Below are 16,952 nucleotides of genomic sequence, written 5' to 3'. Positions count from 1 at the left end.
GCTATTTATGGTATGTCTGTCGGTCTTTTAATATGAGGACTACGAATGGAAATTAGCCTTCAGATAAATCCGGTATATTTACATGACCGATTGTTCATTGATGTGCATTGTTTTTTATTATTATAACAAATAATCATATACCACTGTAATACTGCTTGTCAGAGGCATTATGCTGGACAGCTGGCAAAATATATATATGTAGCATTAATTAGATCAAGAATAGAATATGGTTGTGTGGGATATGGATCGGCAGCGAAGTCAGTTCTCTCACAGCTTGATGTTATTCAAGCTCGAGCACTAAGAACTTGTATAGGAGCATTGAAAACGGCTCCAGTCCATTATGGCTTAGAAGGAAGCAGCTGGTGGCAAATTAGTGGATAAACTTAAAAGGGCACAATAAAGAGCATCTGGTAAAGAGAGTTCTGGAGATGTGTTGGGAAAAGGGGAATGATCAAAAATCTAGTTTTGGGTGGGTCAGTGAGGGAATAGCTGAACAGCTAAAAATACAACAAATAGAATTCAGCACAATAGTGTTGTGGTCAGCAATACCAGAATGGATGATGCACGAAACAAGTGTAGATATAGAGCTATGGAACATCAAAAAAGGAAATAAAACAGCAGATTTAGTGCAGGAACTATATAGAGGAAAAGTACAGAGACAGTACGAACGCACATATATACAGACGGGTCCAAAGAGCAGGTAACAGGAGCAACAGGTGCAGCAGTGGTGGTTCCCAGGTGTCATCTCACAACGTCTAAAAGAACATCAGATCATTTAAGTGTATATGCAGTGGAGATATGTGTAATACTACTAGCAATAGAATGGGTGGAGGAAAACACCGAATTTTGATTTCAGAAGTGGGGGGGGGGCCATAGCGTAACATTGTTTTTGGACGGTAAAAACTGCAGGGGACCAAAACGGCCTTCTGAAAAAGTGCAGAGGACATGAAAATCATTATGAGATATCTAGTCTCAACTGGGTTAATAAAAAGATTATAATAAAGAGGAAGGAGTAAAGAAATAAAGTCCAGAAGAGGGCAGTATGTAACGTTAAGGATGCCGACTGCCGTTAAACAACAAAGAAGAAGAAGCAGAAGAAGACAGCTGGAAGGAGACGGAAGTCCGTGTTAAGTAACATCCGGTGTCAGTCTCGAACAACCACGACCAAAATGGCGAAGATCGCCAAGACCCACGAAGGTAAATTATTACAAATTAGTCTGAAAATACCAAACGCTTCTCGAAACTTTTTGTATCAATGACATGCTACGTGTTGCGGTAACGGGTTGCACCGTCTGGACACAGATTAATAGTGTTAATATGTTGTTTTAAAACGATACCACGGCGGATCTCGTACGACGCAACGCGGACGCTTTACATAATGGCGCTTGGTGCTAGCTTTTAGCATGCTACCTAGCGATGATATTTTAGCGTTCCGTGGATTTATATCTAAGTGTGACTCTATCACAATACTCGGTGTACTAAGGGAATCTCAACGAATGTCTTCGATGTTTTTGTTTTATAAAATTATATGTGCATGTTTGCTCATTTCGGCTGCTGACAGGCTAACGTCGCATGACTCACCCAGTTAGCAGTATCTTTATTTAAAAACACTGCTAGGCCACACGTTACAACGCAGTGGATGTGGTGGGTAGCAAATAACGGCCCGAAGCCGGCATAGTTAGACACTCAACCTGTTTTTAAAGGAAAGGAGCGAACTTATATATATATGTGTGTGTGTGTTTGGTATGTGTGTGTATATATATATATTTATTTTTTTTTTTTTAGTTAAAAAACTAAAAAATATGTAAGTAAGTGAGCAAAACCTGAAATCCTCATTATTTTCATAATTGTGGGGATTTGTTTTTGTAATTAATATTGAGATAAAACTTGAAATACAATCACCAGATTATTAGGTATACTAGTAAAAACTATTACATTCATTTAAAACAGGCCTGCTCCAAATCATCTTCAGTTGAAGTAGAAACAGATTATCATTGTGGAGGATGGAGTTTTTGGTTCCATTAAACTGGAATGAACAGAAAGTGTAGTGTAGCGCACACATTACATATGAGATTAAAGTGATTCTGTTATTTAGATTAAAACGTCTGGATTGTTAGGAACACATGTCTATTCAGCACCTAGCTGATTCAACAACACAGTCACTTGTCACTGATGCTGAATACCAGAACCTCCATGACAACAATATTTGTTGCACAACTGTTATATTAGAATACATTCAGAGATACCCAATGAACTGGACGATAAAGGCCCTTTTATAGTACTGAGACACATAAACACAGTAACGTACGCACTGTCTCCAAATCTCCCCATCAGATTGCGTCTCCCTTGCTTGCTTATATTTCTTTGGAGGTGCACGTCTGTCACAGCACTACGGTCTGTGTAGTGTCTGTGCTGTAGCTTCTTCTTCAATTTGACGCAGTAGTCTATACGCTTACGATTGCGTAAAATACTCCGTAGACAAAGTGCCAGTTACTTCTTCTGCTTTGTGTTCACATGTTTGAAGGTGTAGTTTTTTGTTCAAATGATTACTTGTAGTTTGTCTTAAAGCACAGCTGATTATTGTTCTACAATTTGTTATTGAATTTTGTGTCTTTACCCTGTCTGGTTGTTTTCTTTGTTTTCCTGCAGACATTGAGGCCCAGATCCTGGAGATCCAGGGGATGAAGGCCTCTCTGCTGGAGGAGGGAGAGCAGGGAGTTGGTTTGGTTTCCACTGGCTTTTACGACCAAGAGATCTATGGAGGCAATGACAGCCGCTTTGCTGGATACGTCACCTCCATCGCCGCCAATGAACAAGAGGATGTAAGTATTAGATTATTCAGGCATACACTGTTGGTTTTTAAACTACATATTTCCACTGTTGAGCTTGAATGCTCCTTTGCATGTTCTCTGCATATGACCTGGGAGAATCTTGCCAGTCAGGCGAGATTTAACTAGACTTTCTCTTTTCCTTTCTCAGGACGATGAAGATGACACATCAACTAGCCTGTTGGGACAGAAGAAACCAGGGTACCATGCTCCGGTGGCAATACTCAATGCCATCCCCCAGTCAGACGAGCAAGTACGTCAAAAGCACCAGTTTTCATTCAAAGCATTCAGTTATAGACCCTCAGTGCGTTTACATGCACGTGAAAAAAACAAATTGTTGCCTTAATCGGACAAAACAGGAGAACTTAAGTGCACGTAAACACGTTACTCCGATTAACATCGGAGTTCTCATTATCTGATTGACACCCCGGAACACAAACGTCCAAGAAAGCCAGTCACAGAAGAAGACGGTCAGCGGAGCCGCTAGAAGAACCGTCTGATCGATAGCACGCATCTTGCATGCACCAGAAGTAGCACACACATTATGTACGAGATTAAAAAATGTACTATTACACCTATGGTTGTTGTTTGAAATGCTGGTCTGCCACATGAACAACTCTTGTTCATTATATGACGTAATAGGTCCACCAGAAAGCGAGCCGTATTAACATGGTATTAAACTGCTGAAAAGACACACATTGCCACCTAGAGGAGAACATGTTCCCATCAGTTATTTGATTATCTACCACTGCATGTAAACTGGGACAAGGACTGTAGTCAGAAAGTCGAATCTTGAACATAGCTCGATTAAGCTGTGCATGTAAACGCTCTGACTGACACGCTACACGCTCTCTTTGTTTTGCAGTATGACCCATTTGCAGAGCATCGTCCGCAGAAGATCGTAGAGCGTGAGGATGAATACAAAGCCCGGCGCATACGGATGATTATCTCGCCCGAGCGTCTTGACCCCTTCGCAGATGGTAAATTTAGCTCTCTTTTTTTTGTCATTGTTACATCTTCCCCATTTCCTCCAAATTTTCTCACGGCTCACCTTTTTTCTTGCACCCCTCCCCCATGACTGCCAATGGTTTTTCACACCCATAGTTTTGCTGTTAAACCCTTCGACCACAGTGCAATAGCTTGCTTCCCAGACTCATTGCCTTCCCTGTGGTCAATCCTTTGTGGTCCAAGAACGTCCTTTTTTTTTGGGTCACTGTCTTCCTCTTGAGTTCAGTCTCCAACTCTGAAACAAGGGTCGTAGTTTATTGTTACTTGGTTTTGACTGAAGAGGATGTTGTTGTCCTGATTTTTATCCCGGTTCGTGCAATACTCCCATAGTAGGGTTACCATGGTTTTCTGTGGGAGAGGTGGTTGGGTGTTGGTCACCTAACAGACGTGGGTCGCAGATGGTTTGTGTGTGAGTCGAAGGGTTAACATCTGATTTGTGACGGACACAGCAAACAAAGACGAGGATTAGCTGTAGTGTAATAACCAATTAAAACTGTGCTACGCTGTACTAAGCACTAGGGATGTCCCGATGGAGGTTTGATTTCCTCTCACCTGATCATTTTATTTGGGTATCGGCGGATCCAAGTCTTGATCCATCAATTTCTCTAATATGAATAGCAATAAAACAGAAATAACAATAAAACACGTAGATATGGGTTCTTTTTCTGTATAAAATAATCAACTAATGGTTTTAAATACCTTTATAAATACCTCTGTGGTGAGCTATATATTTATAGCTCAACCTAAAACTATAAATATGTGAATGAGACCCTCATTAGCATGGACTGTGAATGTTTTCCTCAATTGTTACCACCTCGTTAAATATCCACAATAAAAGATGTGTTAATGTGTGTCTGGCTATGTTTGTTTTCCACATGTTAGCTACCCAGATTCACAGCTCTGTGCCATAGTAGGGATACCTCTTGTTCTCGACTGGTTTCTGGTAGCTAGCTATTAGACCAGAAATCGCTCCACAGTGAAGAGGGGAACACACTTTCCTTCACAGAGCAGGAGATTAGGACACATCTTGACAACAACATGAAACTATAGCCCCTCTCACAAAATTCCGGGTTGACCCGGGATTTGAATGGCTCGGTTCGACTCGGCTTTCAGTGTGAAAAGGCTTCCTGCGTTGTCCCACTAATTTACACAATGATGTTGATGTACCTGCCTATTGCATTCTGATTTTGTCAATGGACGGCCTGTTAGACTGTCATAGAAGCTCCAGGGCTGCAAGCAGCTCAGAACGGAGTAAAGTTTTGGTCATCATCCATAAGTTCAGTCTTCCTGATGGTCTCCCCGAGACCGATCTCTAAAAGGCAGAGATTTTCTTATTTTTATTTTTTTTTTCAAACAAATCAAATGTGTTGTTACACAATTATTTGTGGAAATGCACAGGCGACTTAGAACTACGTCATGTTCAGGAAATTGCAGCAATTGGGGAATCTTGATGTGCAATGCGCATGCACGACTGTTTATATACAGTCTGTATAGCGATATGGCACACTTTTTTTTTTTTATCGATAACTTAGCAGAAGGTCAGACCCGCTACTGCTGGCAATGTGAAAGTACACCGTGGTGAGTCGACCCGGGTCAGAAAATCCTGTGTCAACCATTTTTAGTATGATAGCGGTGTATGTAAATGTGACAGTATACAAGTTGCACGGTAACTTTTATGTTGCTAGCTTTTAGCTGCAACAACATAGTCACTTATGTTGGGGCCGATTCCCCTAAGGAAAGGGAAATGCTCTGCTAGTTACATACATACAACATCTGATCTCAATTTGTCTGTCTGTACATAAGCAGTGTCATTATGTGGTCCATAGAATATTGTACCAGCTGCTGGATCAGAACCATGAACAGCTCTGTTGAATTGGGGAGATGATCCAAATCTTGGAACAAGCTGTAAAGTCTCTCACATTCTTAATTCAGATCACGCCAATAACCAGCTTAATGTAAGTTCTTGTGAAGTCCAGTCCAAATACCTGGATGCGTTCTTGCTGTTTTATCGAGGACGTATCAGGTGGTAACTTGTGTGGACTTGCTACACCCAGGAATGCATTTCAAGAACGCTGCTTTTCCACTTACAAAATGACTGCCCAGGATCATCTGGAGTTTCTACTACAGAACCAAACTTGTCAAGTCTGAACTATCAAGTATGAAAGCCTCAAGTTTGTTTACTTGGCGTTAATAATCAATCATCATAAACTACTTCAGGTTTGATTTGAGACAACTTTTTAAAAATGCCTGGATCGGCTCCAGATACCGATTAAAATGACTTGATCAGGACATCCCCATTGGGCACAGCAGCACTACATTCCCAGGCAGGAAGAGGAGAATTAATTTATCTAATATATTTATTCATAGATTAAGTTGTACAACAACGTGAGACTTCTCCACAGCTCTTCAAATTGGCTCAAGCCTAATGATAGTCATTTAATTATTAGCCTATGTCGCTTGTTATGACTTTAAACCATAACTATGAGTCAGGTAGTTTTATTTTATTCATCTTCCGCTGATACTATTAATGGCCACCGGTTCCTGGGTGCCTTTACCTGACGCCTGCATGTAGAGAGAGAGCTCTCTGTTGTACAAACTTGTTGTGTAAATATATTTTTATTTTACACCTCTCTCTGTAAAATATAAATATGTTATCAAAGGAAAAAAATGTGTTACCGCAATACCACAGGCCCATACTAACTGTCCTTAATTTCTCTCCTACAGCAGTACTGCTTTGCCAGTCCTGTACTGCACTCTGTTAAGGGTGCAGCAACTCATCCTGTGTAGGTTATGGAGAACTGTGCACTTTTTGTCAGTTTGGTCAGGGTCCACTGGCTGCTGCTTCTTTTTTATTTTTTTCCCCCAAAACCTCAACCTATTAAAAAAAAAAAGAAATAATAATAATAATAATAATCGGGTTTCCAACAAATTATTTAGCAAACCTCCCTCCTCCGTTTCATTCATGATGGAAAGCCTGTCGCCAAATATTTAGCAAGATCTGCATATTATAGTTTTTTTTTTATCTTTTATTTTCCTGATTTAAATGCTTATTTTTTATTTATTCATTATCATTATTTTGATAATCTCAAATTTTAATCTGTTAAATACTTATTTATAATAATAAATATGGGAAGCTGGGCCCCGAGAAAATTCTTTTGTTTTTATATAAGTTTTTAATTTATTTTTTGAGTGCCGTGAATCAATGCAACACAGGTGGTATACTGTTGTGTGTGAGTTCAAACCCTTTTCCAAAGTGTTACTAATGGTAAAGAGAAATTTTCTAGGCTTCTTTTCTGCCGGTTGAAGTCTGACTGCAGAAGGACCCTTGGCACTGAAAGTGTACGTATTCTGAAGAGCCCAGCCCCACCAGGACCCCTGCATCAGTGATGGCTAGACTTCTTTAATTAAAGAAAGCACCACAGCCTCAGCTCTTCTCTCTTATGTATCTGCTTGTTTTTCCACTAGAATGCTATGCCTGTATGTAAAAGAAAAGACAGGAGATGTATACTTGTATATAATTCTCTAGGACTTTGTTTAACAGAGCAGGAACCTTAATGTTAATTTGTTGGTTAAAACAAAACAAGAGAGTCAGGCCTAGCTTGGCTGTGTTTGTGCTTGCTGTGTGTTGTTTTATTTGTTGTGATTCAGGGGGTTAATGGAGCATAGACTGATGAGTGTCCTGTGTTCTTGTTGGTGCTTTTTCGCACAGGGGGCAAAACGCCGGACCCCAAGCTGCAGGTCAGGTCTTACGTGGACGTCATGTTGGAGCAGAACTTGTCCAAAGAGGAGGTAAGAATGCCGCCTGCTGCCGTTTAAAGCTGAGATGAGACTAATTTTACATGGAGACCTCTACTAATGAGTAGTAACATCACAGTTCGTAAATCTAAACCCCAGAACGAGTCAGAACATAAATACTTCTTAACCCTGTTAAGTGAATTTAGTTCCACTGCTAGTATTGCTGATAGATATTTCAACATTTTTCGGCTCCTCTACATTTGATGCAAGCCGCATCCTGACTTTTGTTTCTGTGCGCAGAGAGAGATTCGTCTACAGCTGGCAGAGAAGGCCAAGTCAGGGGACCTGAAAGCTGTCAACGGGTCCGCCGCCATTCAAGCCGCCGCAAAACGCAAGCGCCGCTGGGACCAGACAGCCGATCAAACCCCCTCCAACACTACACCCAAAAAGATGTCCAGCTGGGACCAAGCTGACTCCTCTGCTGAGGTGAGCTGCCCATTTTCAGTTTCCTCTTCATTTAACTGTTAAAAATAAAACATGACCGTTAATCTGAATGCTTCTAAGCTTTTGTTTCTCAATGTGCAGACTCCAGGGCACACCCCTGCACACACGCCTTCAAACAGCCGATGGGATGAAACCCCCGGCCGCCCTAAAGGCAGCGAGACCCCAGGTGCCACTCCCAGCAGTCGCATGTGGGACCCCACTCCTAGCCACACTCCTGCAGGCGCCGCAACCCCAGGCAGGGACACACCCGGTCACGCCACACCTGGCCACGGCGGAGCCACAGGAAGCGTCCGCAAGAACCGCTGGGACGAGACCCCAAAGACAGAGAGGGAGACCCCGGGACATGGCAGCGGATGGGCCGAAACGCCACGAACTGACAGAGGGGACGAGTCAGTGGGCGAGACACCAACTCCAGGGGCCAGTAAAAGGAAATCTCGGTGGGATGAAACACCCGCCAGCCAGATGGGATCCTCAACGCCTCTGCTTACTCCTGGAAAAACTCCCATCGGAACGCCAGCGATGAACATGGCCACACCAACGCCAGGTAAACCAGCATGGCTCATCTGTTTTTGAAATTTTTTTGGCTCTTGTTTGTCACAATAGGACTGCATACTAAGACCAGATAGTCAAACCCCATCATTTTCATACGTTTGCTTTTAAAACCAGGAACAACAACTGGTATTGAAAAGAAAACAGCATTTTTTTAGATGTTTTAATAAACTGTTTGTTTGTTTTTTAGGTCACCTGATGAGCATGACTCCAGAGCAGCTGCAGGCGTGGAGATGGGAGCGGGAGATTGACGAGAGGAACCGACCTCTTACAGATGAGGAGCTTGATGCCATGTTCCCCGAGGGTTACAAAGTCCGTGCCTCTTCGTTGATGCTTTGTATTCTTAAATAAATGGGATTTAATTTAAATTTAAATTTGTCTTCCTGCAGGTCTTGCCTCCTCCGGCTGGTTACGTGCCGATTCGCACCCCGGCCCGTAAGCTGGCGGCCACCCCCACACCCATTGGTGGAATGACAGGCTTCCACATGCAGGCCGAGGATCGCACCACAAAACAGATGAACGACCAGCCCTCAGGAAATCTTCCCTTCCTCAAACCTGACGACATCCAGTACTTTGACAAACTGCTGGTGAGCATCGTTTCATAAAACCTTGAGTTAAACATGTTCGTTCTCTCTAAGTTGCGTCTCTTTGTGTTTGTATCAGGTGGAGGTGGACGAGTCCACACTGAGCCCTGAAGAGCAGAAGGAAAGGAAGATCATGAAGCTGTTGCTAAAGATTAAAAATGGAACACCTCCCATGAGGAAGGTTGGTGTCTCTAGTTACTGTATTCCCTTTATGTGACTGCATTGTGAATATTTTCTTGCTAAAGAATCTCCTGCTACAGACATTTGTATTCACATAGTTTAGATTCTTCTTCTTAGATTCTGGGCACCTTTGACACTACCCAGTAACGCACAACGAATAACGACAAAAGATGAGGATTGGTTGAAGCCCAATTCAGTAGATCAACCCCAGTGCCAATCGGTGCATCCCTAGCCTTGAGCAGACGTTTCATTTTCTTTGGGTGGATAAATTATTTCATTAGAATACTGACCAGACATTGTGCCTTAACTGTAGGAACCATAGCTCAGACTAAAACGTTTTCTTAAAACAAAAACTTCGTGACTCTGGTTGTTTTGTGATCATTCTGTGCTCTGTCACATTTTAATCTGACTGATTGATCCTCTCTCTCATCGTAGGCCGCTCTGCGTCAGATTACCGACAAGGCTCGTGAATTTGGAGCCGGCCCTCTGTTTAACCAGATCCTGCCGCTGCTCATGTCGCCCACCCTGGAGGACCAGGAGCGCCACCTGCTGGTCAAAGTCATTGACCGCATCCTCTACAAGCTGGATGACCTGGTCCGGCCATATGTTCACAAGGTGAGCTCAGTGAGAAAGAGGTGTGCTTGTTTTTTTGTTTTCTTGCCTGTGAGGAACTAACTGACCATGCCTTTTGTGTCCAGATTCTTGTGGTTATTGAGCCGCTGCTGATTGATGAGGACTATTACGCCAGAGTAGAGGGCAGAGAAATCATCTCTAACTTGGCAAAGGTAATATGAGGCACGTTTATGTTTTCTTTGTCATCAACAAACCGGATTTTTGCGAACTGTTTCTTGCCTGTTCGACAAGTCCGTGCTGAGATCAGGGCTAGTTGTCCACTGGATTAACCAACACAAGAGGAGAGAAATCTGATATGTCTGGTCTGAATTCAGACTGCACCCATTTAAAATGTTTCATTTTGACAGGTTAAATCAAAGCATCGAAGCTAAGAGATGTGCACATATTTGACCTTTCTATCTTTCTCCTCCGTGTCCAAGGCTGCCGGTTTAGCTACAATGATCTCCACAATGCGGCCCGATATTGACAACATGGACGAGTATGTCAGAAACACCACTGCCAGAGCCTTCGCCGTGGTGGCCTCTGCCCTCGGCATCCCTTCCCTCCTGCCTTTCCTCAAGGCTGTGTGTAAAAGCAAGAAGTCCTGGCAGGCTCGCCACACTGGCATCAAGATCGTGCAACAAATCGCCATCCTCATGGGCTGTGCCATCCTGCCACATCTCCGCAGCTTGGTGGAGATTATTGAACACGGCAAGTAGTGTCCTCGACTAAAACACATATTTTTATTTGTCATTTTCAAACTGCCATTCTTAATTTTAAATCTAAAATGGATTGAAAACAATCTCAAGGCTGTTTTCATGATTTCATGATATACACAATAATAAAACCCAAATAGAGAATTCACCTGGTACCATCTTTATTAAAACCTTTAGACAAATCTCAATGTTTTGTTGTATTTATAAACCATTGGTACATTTTCTGAGACATTGCCATTGACATGTGTATACCACAGCCATATGAAAGCAAATTTCTTATGGCTTCTATGATATGTCAGTTTTATTATGTATATTATAAATAGGGTAGTATTTCTGTGAACTGTTGGAACAATATTGATACGATTTATTATCTGTTTTTTAATAATGCCACCTTTCTGATGGTTGTGAAACTCCATGTGTTGCCACAGGTCTGGTGGACGAGCAGCAGAAGGTGAGGACCATCAGTGCCTTGGCCATTGCTGCCCTGGCTGAAGCTGCTACGCCCTATGGTATTGAGTCCTTTGACTCTGTCCTGAAGCCTCTGTGGAAGGGTATCAGGCAGCACAGAGGAAAGGTAAGACAACTGTTTGGAAAAATTCCCTTATCAGCATTGAGTGCAAGATAACACCCAGCACTGAGCCAGTCTGTGGCTGCAGTGTGAATATTTACTTGCCAAAGAATCTTCTTTGTGAGGACCTGCTGCTGTCAGAGGAGGTCAAATAAAGACTGTTAAATTCTTCTGGCAGCATCAGACACAAACATCAGTGTTTCATGTCAAGTGTCTGGATTATTTCAGCTGCTAGGAGCTGGTCTATACATGCAGATACAAACTGCTGGAAAGTGGCCCTGCCATTAAAATCTGCCCCGGAGTCTCTGTTCAGTTAGTTTCTTTAAAACGGCTGATGAAGACGACTCCCAGGCTCTGACCACTAACCAACAATCAGACTAAACTCAATGGAATAGTCTCAAATATTCAGAAGCTTAATTTTTTTAAAATTATTTATTTACTTAAAGGTTTTAAGGGTTCAGGGTCAGGTTTGAGCAACTGTCGTATTACTGCCCTCTGCAGGATGAAATTATTTACTATGACTAGTGTCTCTCAGGCGTCTTTTTTGTCTTATCTTCATCATTGAAGTTTAAATCTGGTTCATGTTTGGTTCTAGGGTCTGGCTGCTTTCCTCAAAGCTATCGGCTACCTGATCCCTCTGATGGATGCTGAGTACGCAAACTACTACACCAGGGAGGTGATGCTGATCCTCATCAGAGAGTTTCAGTCCCCCGACGAGGAGATGAAGAAGATTGTGCTCAAGGTAAGAATGCCTAAAAGCACAAACTTGTACAAACTTCCTGCGACTCTTTCTCGCCTGTTCAACTTTTTACATAGTTGCCTCAGGGCTAGTAGGTCGCTAGATTAACGCCAACACGAGAATTAGCAGAGCGGCCGTTGGTGTCGTCTCTGTTCTCAACCTGCACCCGTTGGCAACAAACTTTATTGAGATTTTAGACGACCAAATAAACACCTCCTTTCTTCTCGGATCAATCATTCTGTGTTGCCTCTCAGGTGGTGAAGCAGTGCTGTGGCACTGATGGTGTGGAAGCAAACTACATCAAGACCGAGATCCTTCCACCTTTCTTCAAACACTTCTGGCAGCACAGGATGGCTCTGGACAGACGCAACTACAGACAGGTCAGCAAAAATGTTGTTGTCATGTCTTAAAACTCCTATGCCTGTAAATGCCTTTTACCTACAAAGGTGTCCAAACATAAAAGTTGCATTTCAACAGACATTCAATATAATTTTATAAACTCTTTTAGTCACGCTCAGTGCAATGCCAAAGTTGGCCGCCAGCGTCTAAAGATGTTTCCTGTTTGTACAGCTGGTCGACACCACGGTAGAGCTGGCCAACAAAGTCGGGGCGGCGGAGATCATTTCTCGCATTGTGGATGACCTGAAAGATGAGGCAGAGCAGTACAGGAAGATGGTGATGGAGACCATTGAAAAAATTATGGGCAACCTGGGTGCAGCTGACATTGACCACAAGCTGGAGGAGCAGCTGATAGACGGCATCCTGTACGCCTTCCAAGAGCAGACGACTGAGGTAAGAATCAGTGCGTTTACATGCACGTGAAAAAAAACAATCATTGCCTTAATCGGACTATAACAGGAGAACTTAAGTGCATGTGAACTTAAGTGCATGTGACCCCGGAACAAAAACGGTCGCAGGAGAAGAAGAAGAGAAATGGAGCCGCTAGAAGAACCGTCTGAGGGATAGTGCGGATCTTACCTGCACCAGAAGTAGCGCGAACATTACGTACAAGATTAAAAAATGTACTAATATCCGTCTTGTTGTTGTTTGAAATGCCGGTCTGCTGCATGAACGACTAGTTTATTATATTACGTAATAGGTCACCTGGAAATCGGGCCGTATTAACGTGGTATTAACCCGCTGAAAAGATGCATATCGCCACCTAGTGTGAAAGAGGAGAACAGTTATTAGATTTTCTTGCGCTGCATGTAAACTGGGACAAGGACTGGGGTCAGAAAGTTGAATTTTGAGCATAGCTTGATTAAGCGCTGCATGTAAACGCTCTGAATGTTGTGTAGTCAGCTTCCAGCAAGTGGATCATACTCGCTGGCAAGTATGATCCACTCACATGGAGGAAATGGCAATATTTTTATTGATTCTATAATGTGCACAGTGTGATGAAGTACAGGCTTAATTAAAAAAGCCCATGGGTTGAATTGTGTTTTTGCCTCCTGTGGGAATCAGTAGTATTTTGTTGCCAAGTTAGAAAAACACAATACCACCCCCTCCTCTGTTTTGTGTTAATTTTGTCCCTCCTTTATCTGCAGGACTCTGTGATGCTGAATGGTTTTGGTACAGTGGTGAATGCCCTTGGGAAGCGTGTCAAGCCCTACCTGCCTCAGATTTGTGGTACGGTGCTGTGGCGTCTCAACAACAAGTCAGCCAAAGTCCGTCAGCAAGCCGCTGACCTCATCTCCCGTACAGCTGTGGTCATGAAGACCTGCCAGGAGGTACACAACACCAAAGATATGACCGTATTACTGAGTCCATAAAAGTCCACAAACTCAAAGTGTTGCTTTAAATCTGTCTGCAGGAAAAGCTGATGGGTCACTTGGGTGTGGTACTGTATGAGTACCTGGGTGAAGAGTACCCTGAGGTGCTGGGTAGCATCCTGGGAGCGCTGAAGGCCATCGTTAATGTCATTGGTATGTCCTTCACCACCTTCATTCAACTCCCAGCTAATAGTTAAAGACTGCTACTTTAATGAGCCCTTTATGTCCAAAGACTCTAGTTTTGAGGTTTGAGCAGAATGTCTTTCGAATGGATGATAAGCCCATTTCTTTTAATTGTGAGAGTGAGAATATCTGGTTGTAAACACTCTTGTCAGGTGGGCAGACACAGGTTCCTGGTTAAACTAAAGACTTGAATAAAGCATCTCCAACAAGTCCAGTTGTGTTTGCTAGTGTCAAATTTAAAACATTTTATGCTCTTGTTGCAGGTATGCACAAGATGACTCCACCAATCAAAGACCTGCTTCCGCGTTTGACTCCCATCCTGAAGAACAGACACGAGAAGGTGCAGGAAAACTGCATCGACCTGGTGGGCAGGATCGCCGACAGGTCTGTCAAACATCACGTTGATCTGATTGTGTTTTCCTGGTCGTTCAGAGAGTTAATCAGACTTTTTAAAAAATTTTTAGGGGAGCTGAATATGTGTCAGCCAGGGAGTGGATGAGGATTTGTTTTGAGCTGCTGGAGCTGCTGAAGGCTCACAAGAAGGCGATCCGCAGAGCCACTGTCAATACGTTCGGTTACATCGCCAAAGCTATAGGGTGAGTATTAAACATAGACGCCTCAAATTAATCTTTACTTCTCTAGAAACCTCACCTCACATCCTCCTCCTCTCTCCTCACAGGCCTCACGACGTCTTGGCCACTCTGCTGAACAACCTGAAGGTCCAGGAGCGCCAGAACAGGGTCTGCACCACTGTGGCCATCGCTATTGTGGCAGAGACCTGCTCACCGTTCACCGTACTGCCCGCGCTCATGAACGAATACAGAGTGCCCGAGCTCAATGTGCAGAACGGCGTCCTCAAGTCGCTCTCCTTCCTTTTTGAGTACATCGGAGAGATGGGCAAAGACTATATCTATGCCGTCACGCCCCTGCTGGAGGATGCCCTCATGGACAGGTAAGCGCAGTGCTTTCTGACTGGCTGTATTCAGGTTCTTTATTGACGTTGAAGTACTTTAGACTGAAAATACTTAATTAGAATCATGCATAAAATAGAACTCCTAATGCTGATCTGATGATTTTAAAAATGTCTAGATTCCAATACCTATCAGGGACATTCATACTAATACATCGGAGTCCTTCAAGTTAAATATATGGCTCTTGTTGGTTTCTCTGCAGAGATCTGGTCCACCGACAGACTGCCAGCGCCGTTGTCCAGCACATGTCTCTGGGTGTTTACGGCTTCGGCTGCGAGGACTCCCTCAACCACCTGCTGAACTATGTGTGGCCCAACGTGTTTGAGACGTCGCCTCATGTCATCCAGGCCGTCATGGGGGCATTGGAGGGGCTGAGGGTTGCCATCGGGCCCTGCCGCATGCTGCAGTACTGCTTACAGGTGAAGACCAATAAATAAATTGGTTTGGTTGGCCCACTTATGCCTGGGGTGTTCACTTCATTTTAGTTCTGGGGCCACATAAGTCTCAAGTATAATAACTTATAAATAATAACAACTCCATGTTTCCCTTTTATTTTATTGCAGAGAAGAACATTTACAACAAAATAACATTTTGAATCTTAAACTATAAATTACAGTCTTGTAACTCCAACAGTTTACTGTATTTCTTTATATTTGGGCTTATACACAAGAAGCATTCATTCCAGAAACTACATTTATGAACCGTTTTAGTTTAATGCTAAATGCTCATCCATTGTCCACTCTTCCACTTTTCCACTGTCCACTGTTTAAATACATGTCAGTAAAAAGTCAGAAGACAATAACTTCAATAGTGTAAAAACATCAACTAGTGAAGTACTTAGATGAGACTTCTTTAACTTCATAGTTAGTTTACTGACTGTGATAGAAGCTGAATAAATATCATATGTTCCTTTAGATCTTGTATTCTTCCTCCAAATTTGTAGCCACATGGTATGTAGCAGTTTGCTAATCCTAACTGAGATTGTTAGGTTAACGATTCGCACATGAAATAACATTTTATTTTATTTTATTGGTACTTTTCATCTTGGTTATGTAATACTAGTGTTATTTTATGTCCAACAACTCTGATTAAAACTGTACGATGCATAGTGGACACATTAGAATTAGCAGTAAATTTTTAATTGAAAATTTGCAGCTCATGTTTTCACTTGGTAAATGAATCCCAGCGGACCCAGGTTGGATCCTCTTAGAGGCTGGTTTTGGCCCACGGGCCGTATGTTTAACACCCTTGGATTAATCCTCGATAGATCAATGAATCATAATCTATAACTTGTCCCTCTCGTCTCTGCAGGGTCTCTTCCACCCAGCCAGGAAGGTGAGGGACGTCTACTGGAAGATCTACAACTCGATCTACATCGGCTCCCAGGACGCCCTCATTGCTCACTACCCACAGGTCTACAATGACGACAAAAACGTATTCGTCCGCTACGAGCTGGAATACGTCCTGTAAATACAAATCCACCCCTCCTCTTTCCTCCTCCTCTGGATCGTCTCCCCCATCATCTCCCCTCCTGGTCGGTTTGTATTTAGCGGCTCTGTTTGTCGCCAGCTTCCCGTATTCAAAGCTGGAAGTCAAAGAAGGAAACTTGTAGAGTCTGTAATTTTTTTTTTTATTATTGTCCTGTTTTATTTTTGTTGAGCTACAAGCAGAGCAGCATCAATCACCACAGAGTTTTGAAACCATATGGATTATTTTGTCAGTGTGTATTGACCACAACCTTCTCCCTCTGTTCTTATTAGATCAATGCTTTATTTAACCAAATAAAATGTTTGTGTATAAAAATCCATTTCGGTTTCTCATTTTTTGCTTTACTAACTAAAGACAAAGATGAAATGTTTCAGATTTTGATGACAATGTATTCTAGTTTCCTTGTTCATGTGAGTTTTATTGGATTTACATAAATTAAGTTCTTCAATAAACTTGAAGTTGTTCATTTGTTGTGGTTGTGTATTTAACGTGTTCATGTAGAATCGGTGATAAAA

General features: G+C 42.6%; 1 protein-coding gene across 2 annotated transcripts; it reads left to right on the top strand.

Annotated features, from left to right (window-relative positions):
• The first annotated feature begins 1,078 nt into the window (after positions 1 to 1,078).
• sf3b1 (splicing factor 3b, subunit 1) lies at positions 1,079 to 16,903 on the top strand. Of its 2 annotated transcripts, XM_047600103.1 has the most exons (24): positions 1,079 to 1,197; positions 2,650 to 2,822; positions 2,980 to 3,081; positions 3,694 to 3,808; positions 7,546 to 7,625; positions 7,872 to 8,057; positions 8,157 to 8,619; positions 8,815 to 8,936; positions 9,014 to 9,211; positions 9,288 to 9,389; positions 9,824 to 10,003; positions 10,087 to 10,173; positions 10,441 to 10,711; positions 11,145 to 11,290; positions 11,880 to 12,026; positions 12,278 to 12,403; positions 12,594 to 12,815; positions 13,571 to 13,753; positions 13,837 to 13,948; positions 14,242 to 14,362; positions 14,443 to 14,574; positions 14,658 to 14,930; positions 15,152 to 15,368; positions 16,261 to 16,903. In XM_047600103.1, exons 1-24 carry the CDS (start codon positions 1,170 to 1,172, stop codon positions 16,417 to 16,419), a joined length of 3,945 nt encoding a protein of 1,314 aa, XP_047456059.1. In that variant the 5' UTR covers positions 1,079 to 1,169; the 3' UTR covers positions 16,420 to 16,903. The 2 variants fall into 2 exon arrangements, with proteins under 2 accessions (XP_047456059.1, XP_047456060.1); XM_047600104.1 differs by lacking the exons at positions 1,079 to 1,197; positions 2,650 to 2,822; positions 2,980 to 3,081; positions 3,694 to 3,808 and adding an exon at positions 3,910 to 7,175.
• The last annotated feature ends 49 nt before the right edge of the window (positions 16,904 to 16,952 follow it).

Source organism: Mugil cephalus, chromosome 12, assembly GCF_022458985.1.
Source record: "Mugil cephalus isolate CIBA_MC_2020 chromosome 12, CIBA_Mcephalus_1.1, whole genome shotgun sequence".
In the NCBI taxonomy this organism is placed as follows: domain Eukaryota; kingdom Metazoa; phylum Chordata; class Actinopteri; order Mugiliformes; family Mugilidae; genus Mugil; species Mugil cephalus.
The sequence above is the reverse complement of the archived record's forward strand: the minus strand, read 5'-3'. Positions and strand labels throughout refer to the sequence as shown.

What these genes read in the sequence shown, in the direction of transcription:
- sf3b1 (XM_047600103.1), top strand. Translation starts at nt 1,170, where the DNA reads ATGGCGAAGATCGCCAAGACCCACGAAG. An exon ending in GATCGCCAAGACCCACGAAG is followed by an intron (nt 1,198 to 2,649) that starts GTAAATTATTAC and finishes GTTTTCCTGCAG; the next exon opens with ACATTGAGGCCCAGATCCTG. An exon ending in TGTTCCCCGAGGGTTACAAA is followed by an intron (nt 8,937 to 9,013) that starts GTCCGTGCCTCT and finishes GTCTTCCTGCAG; the next exon opens with GTCTTGCCTCCTCCGGCTGG.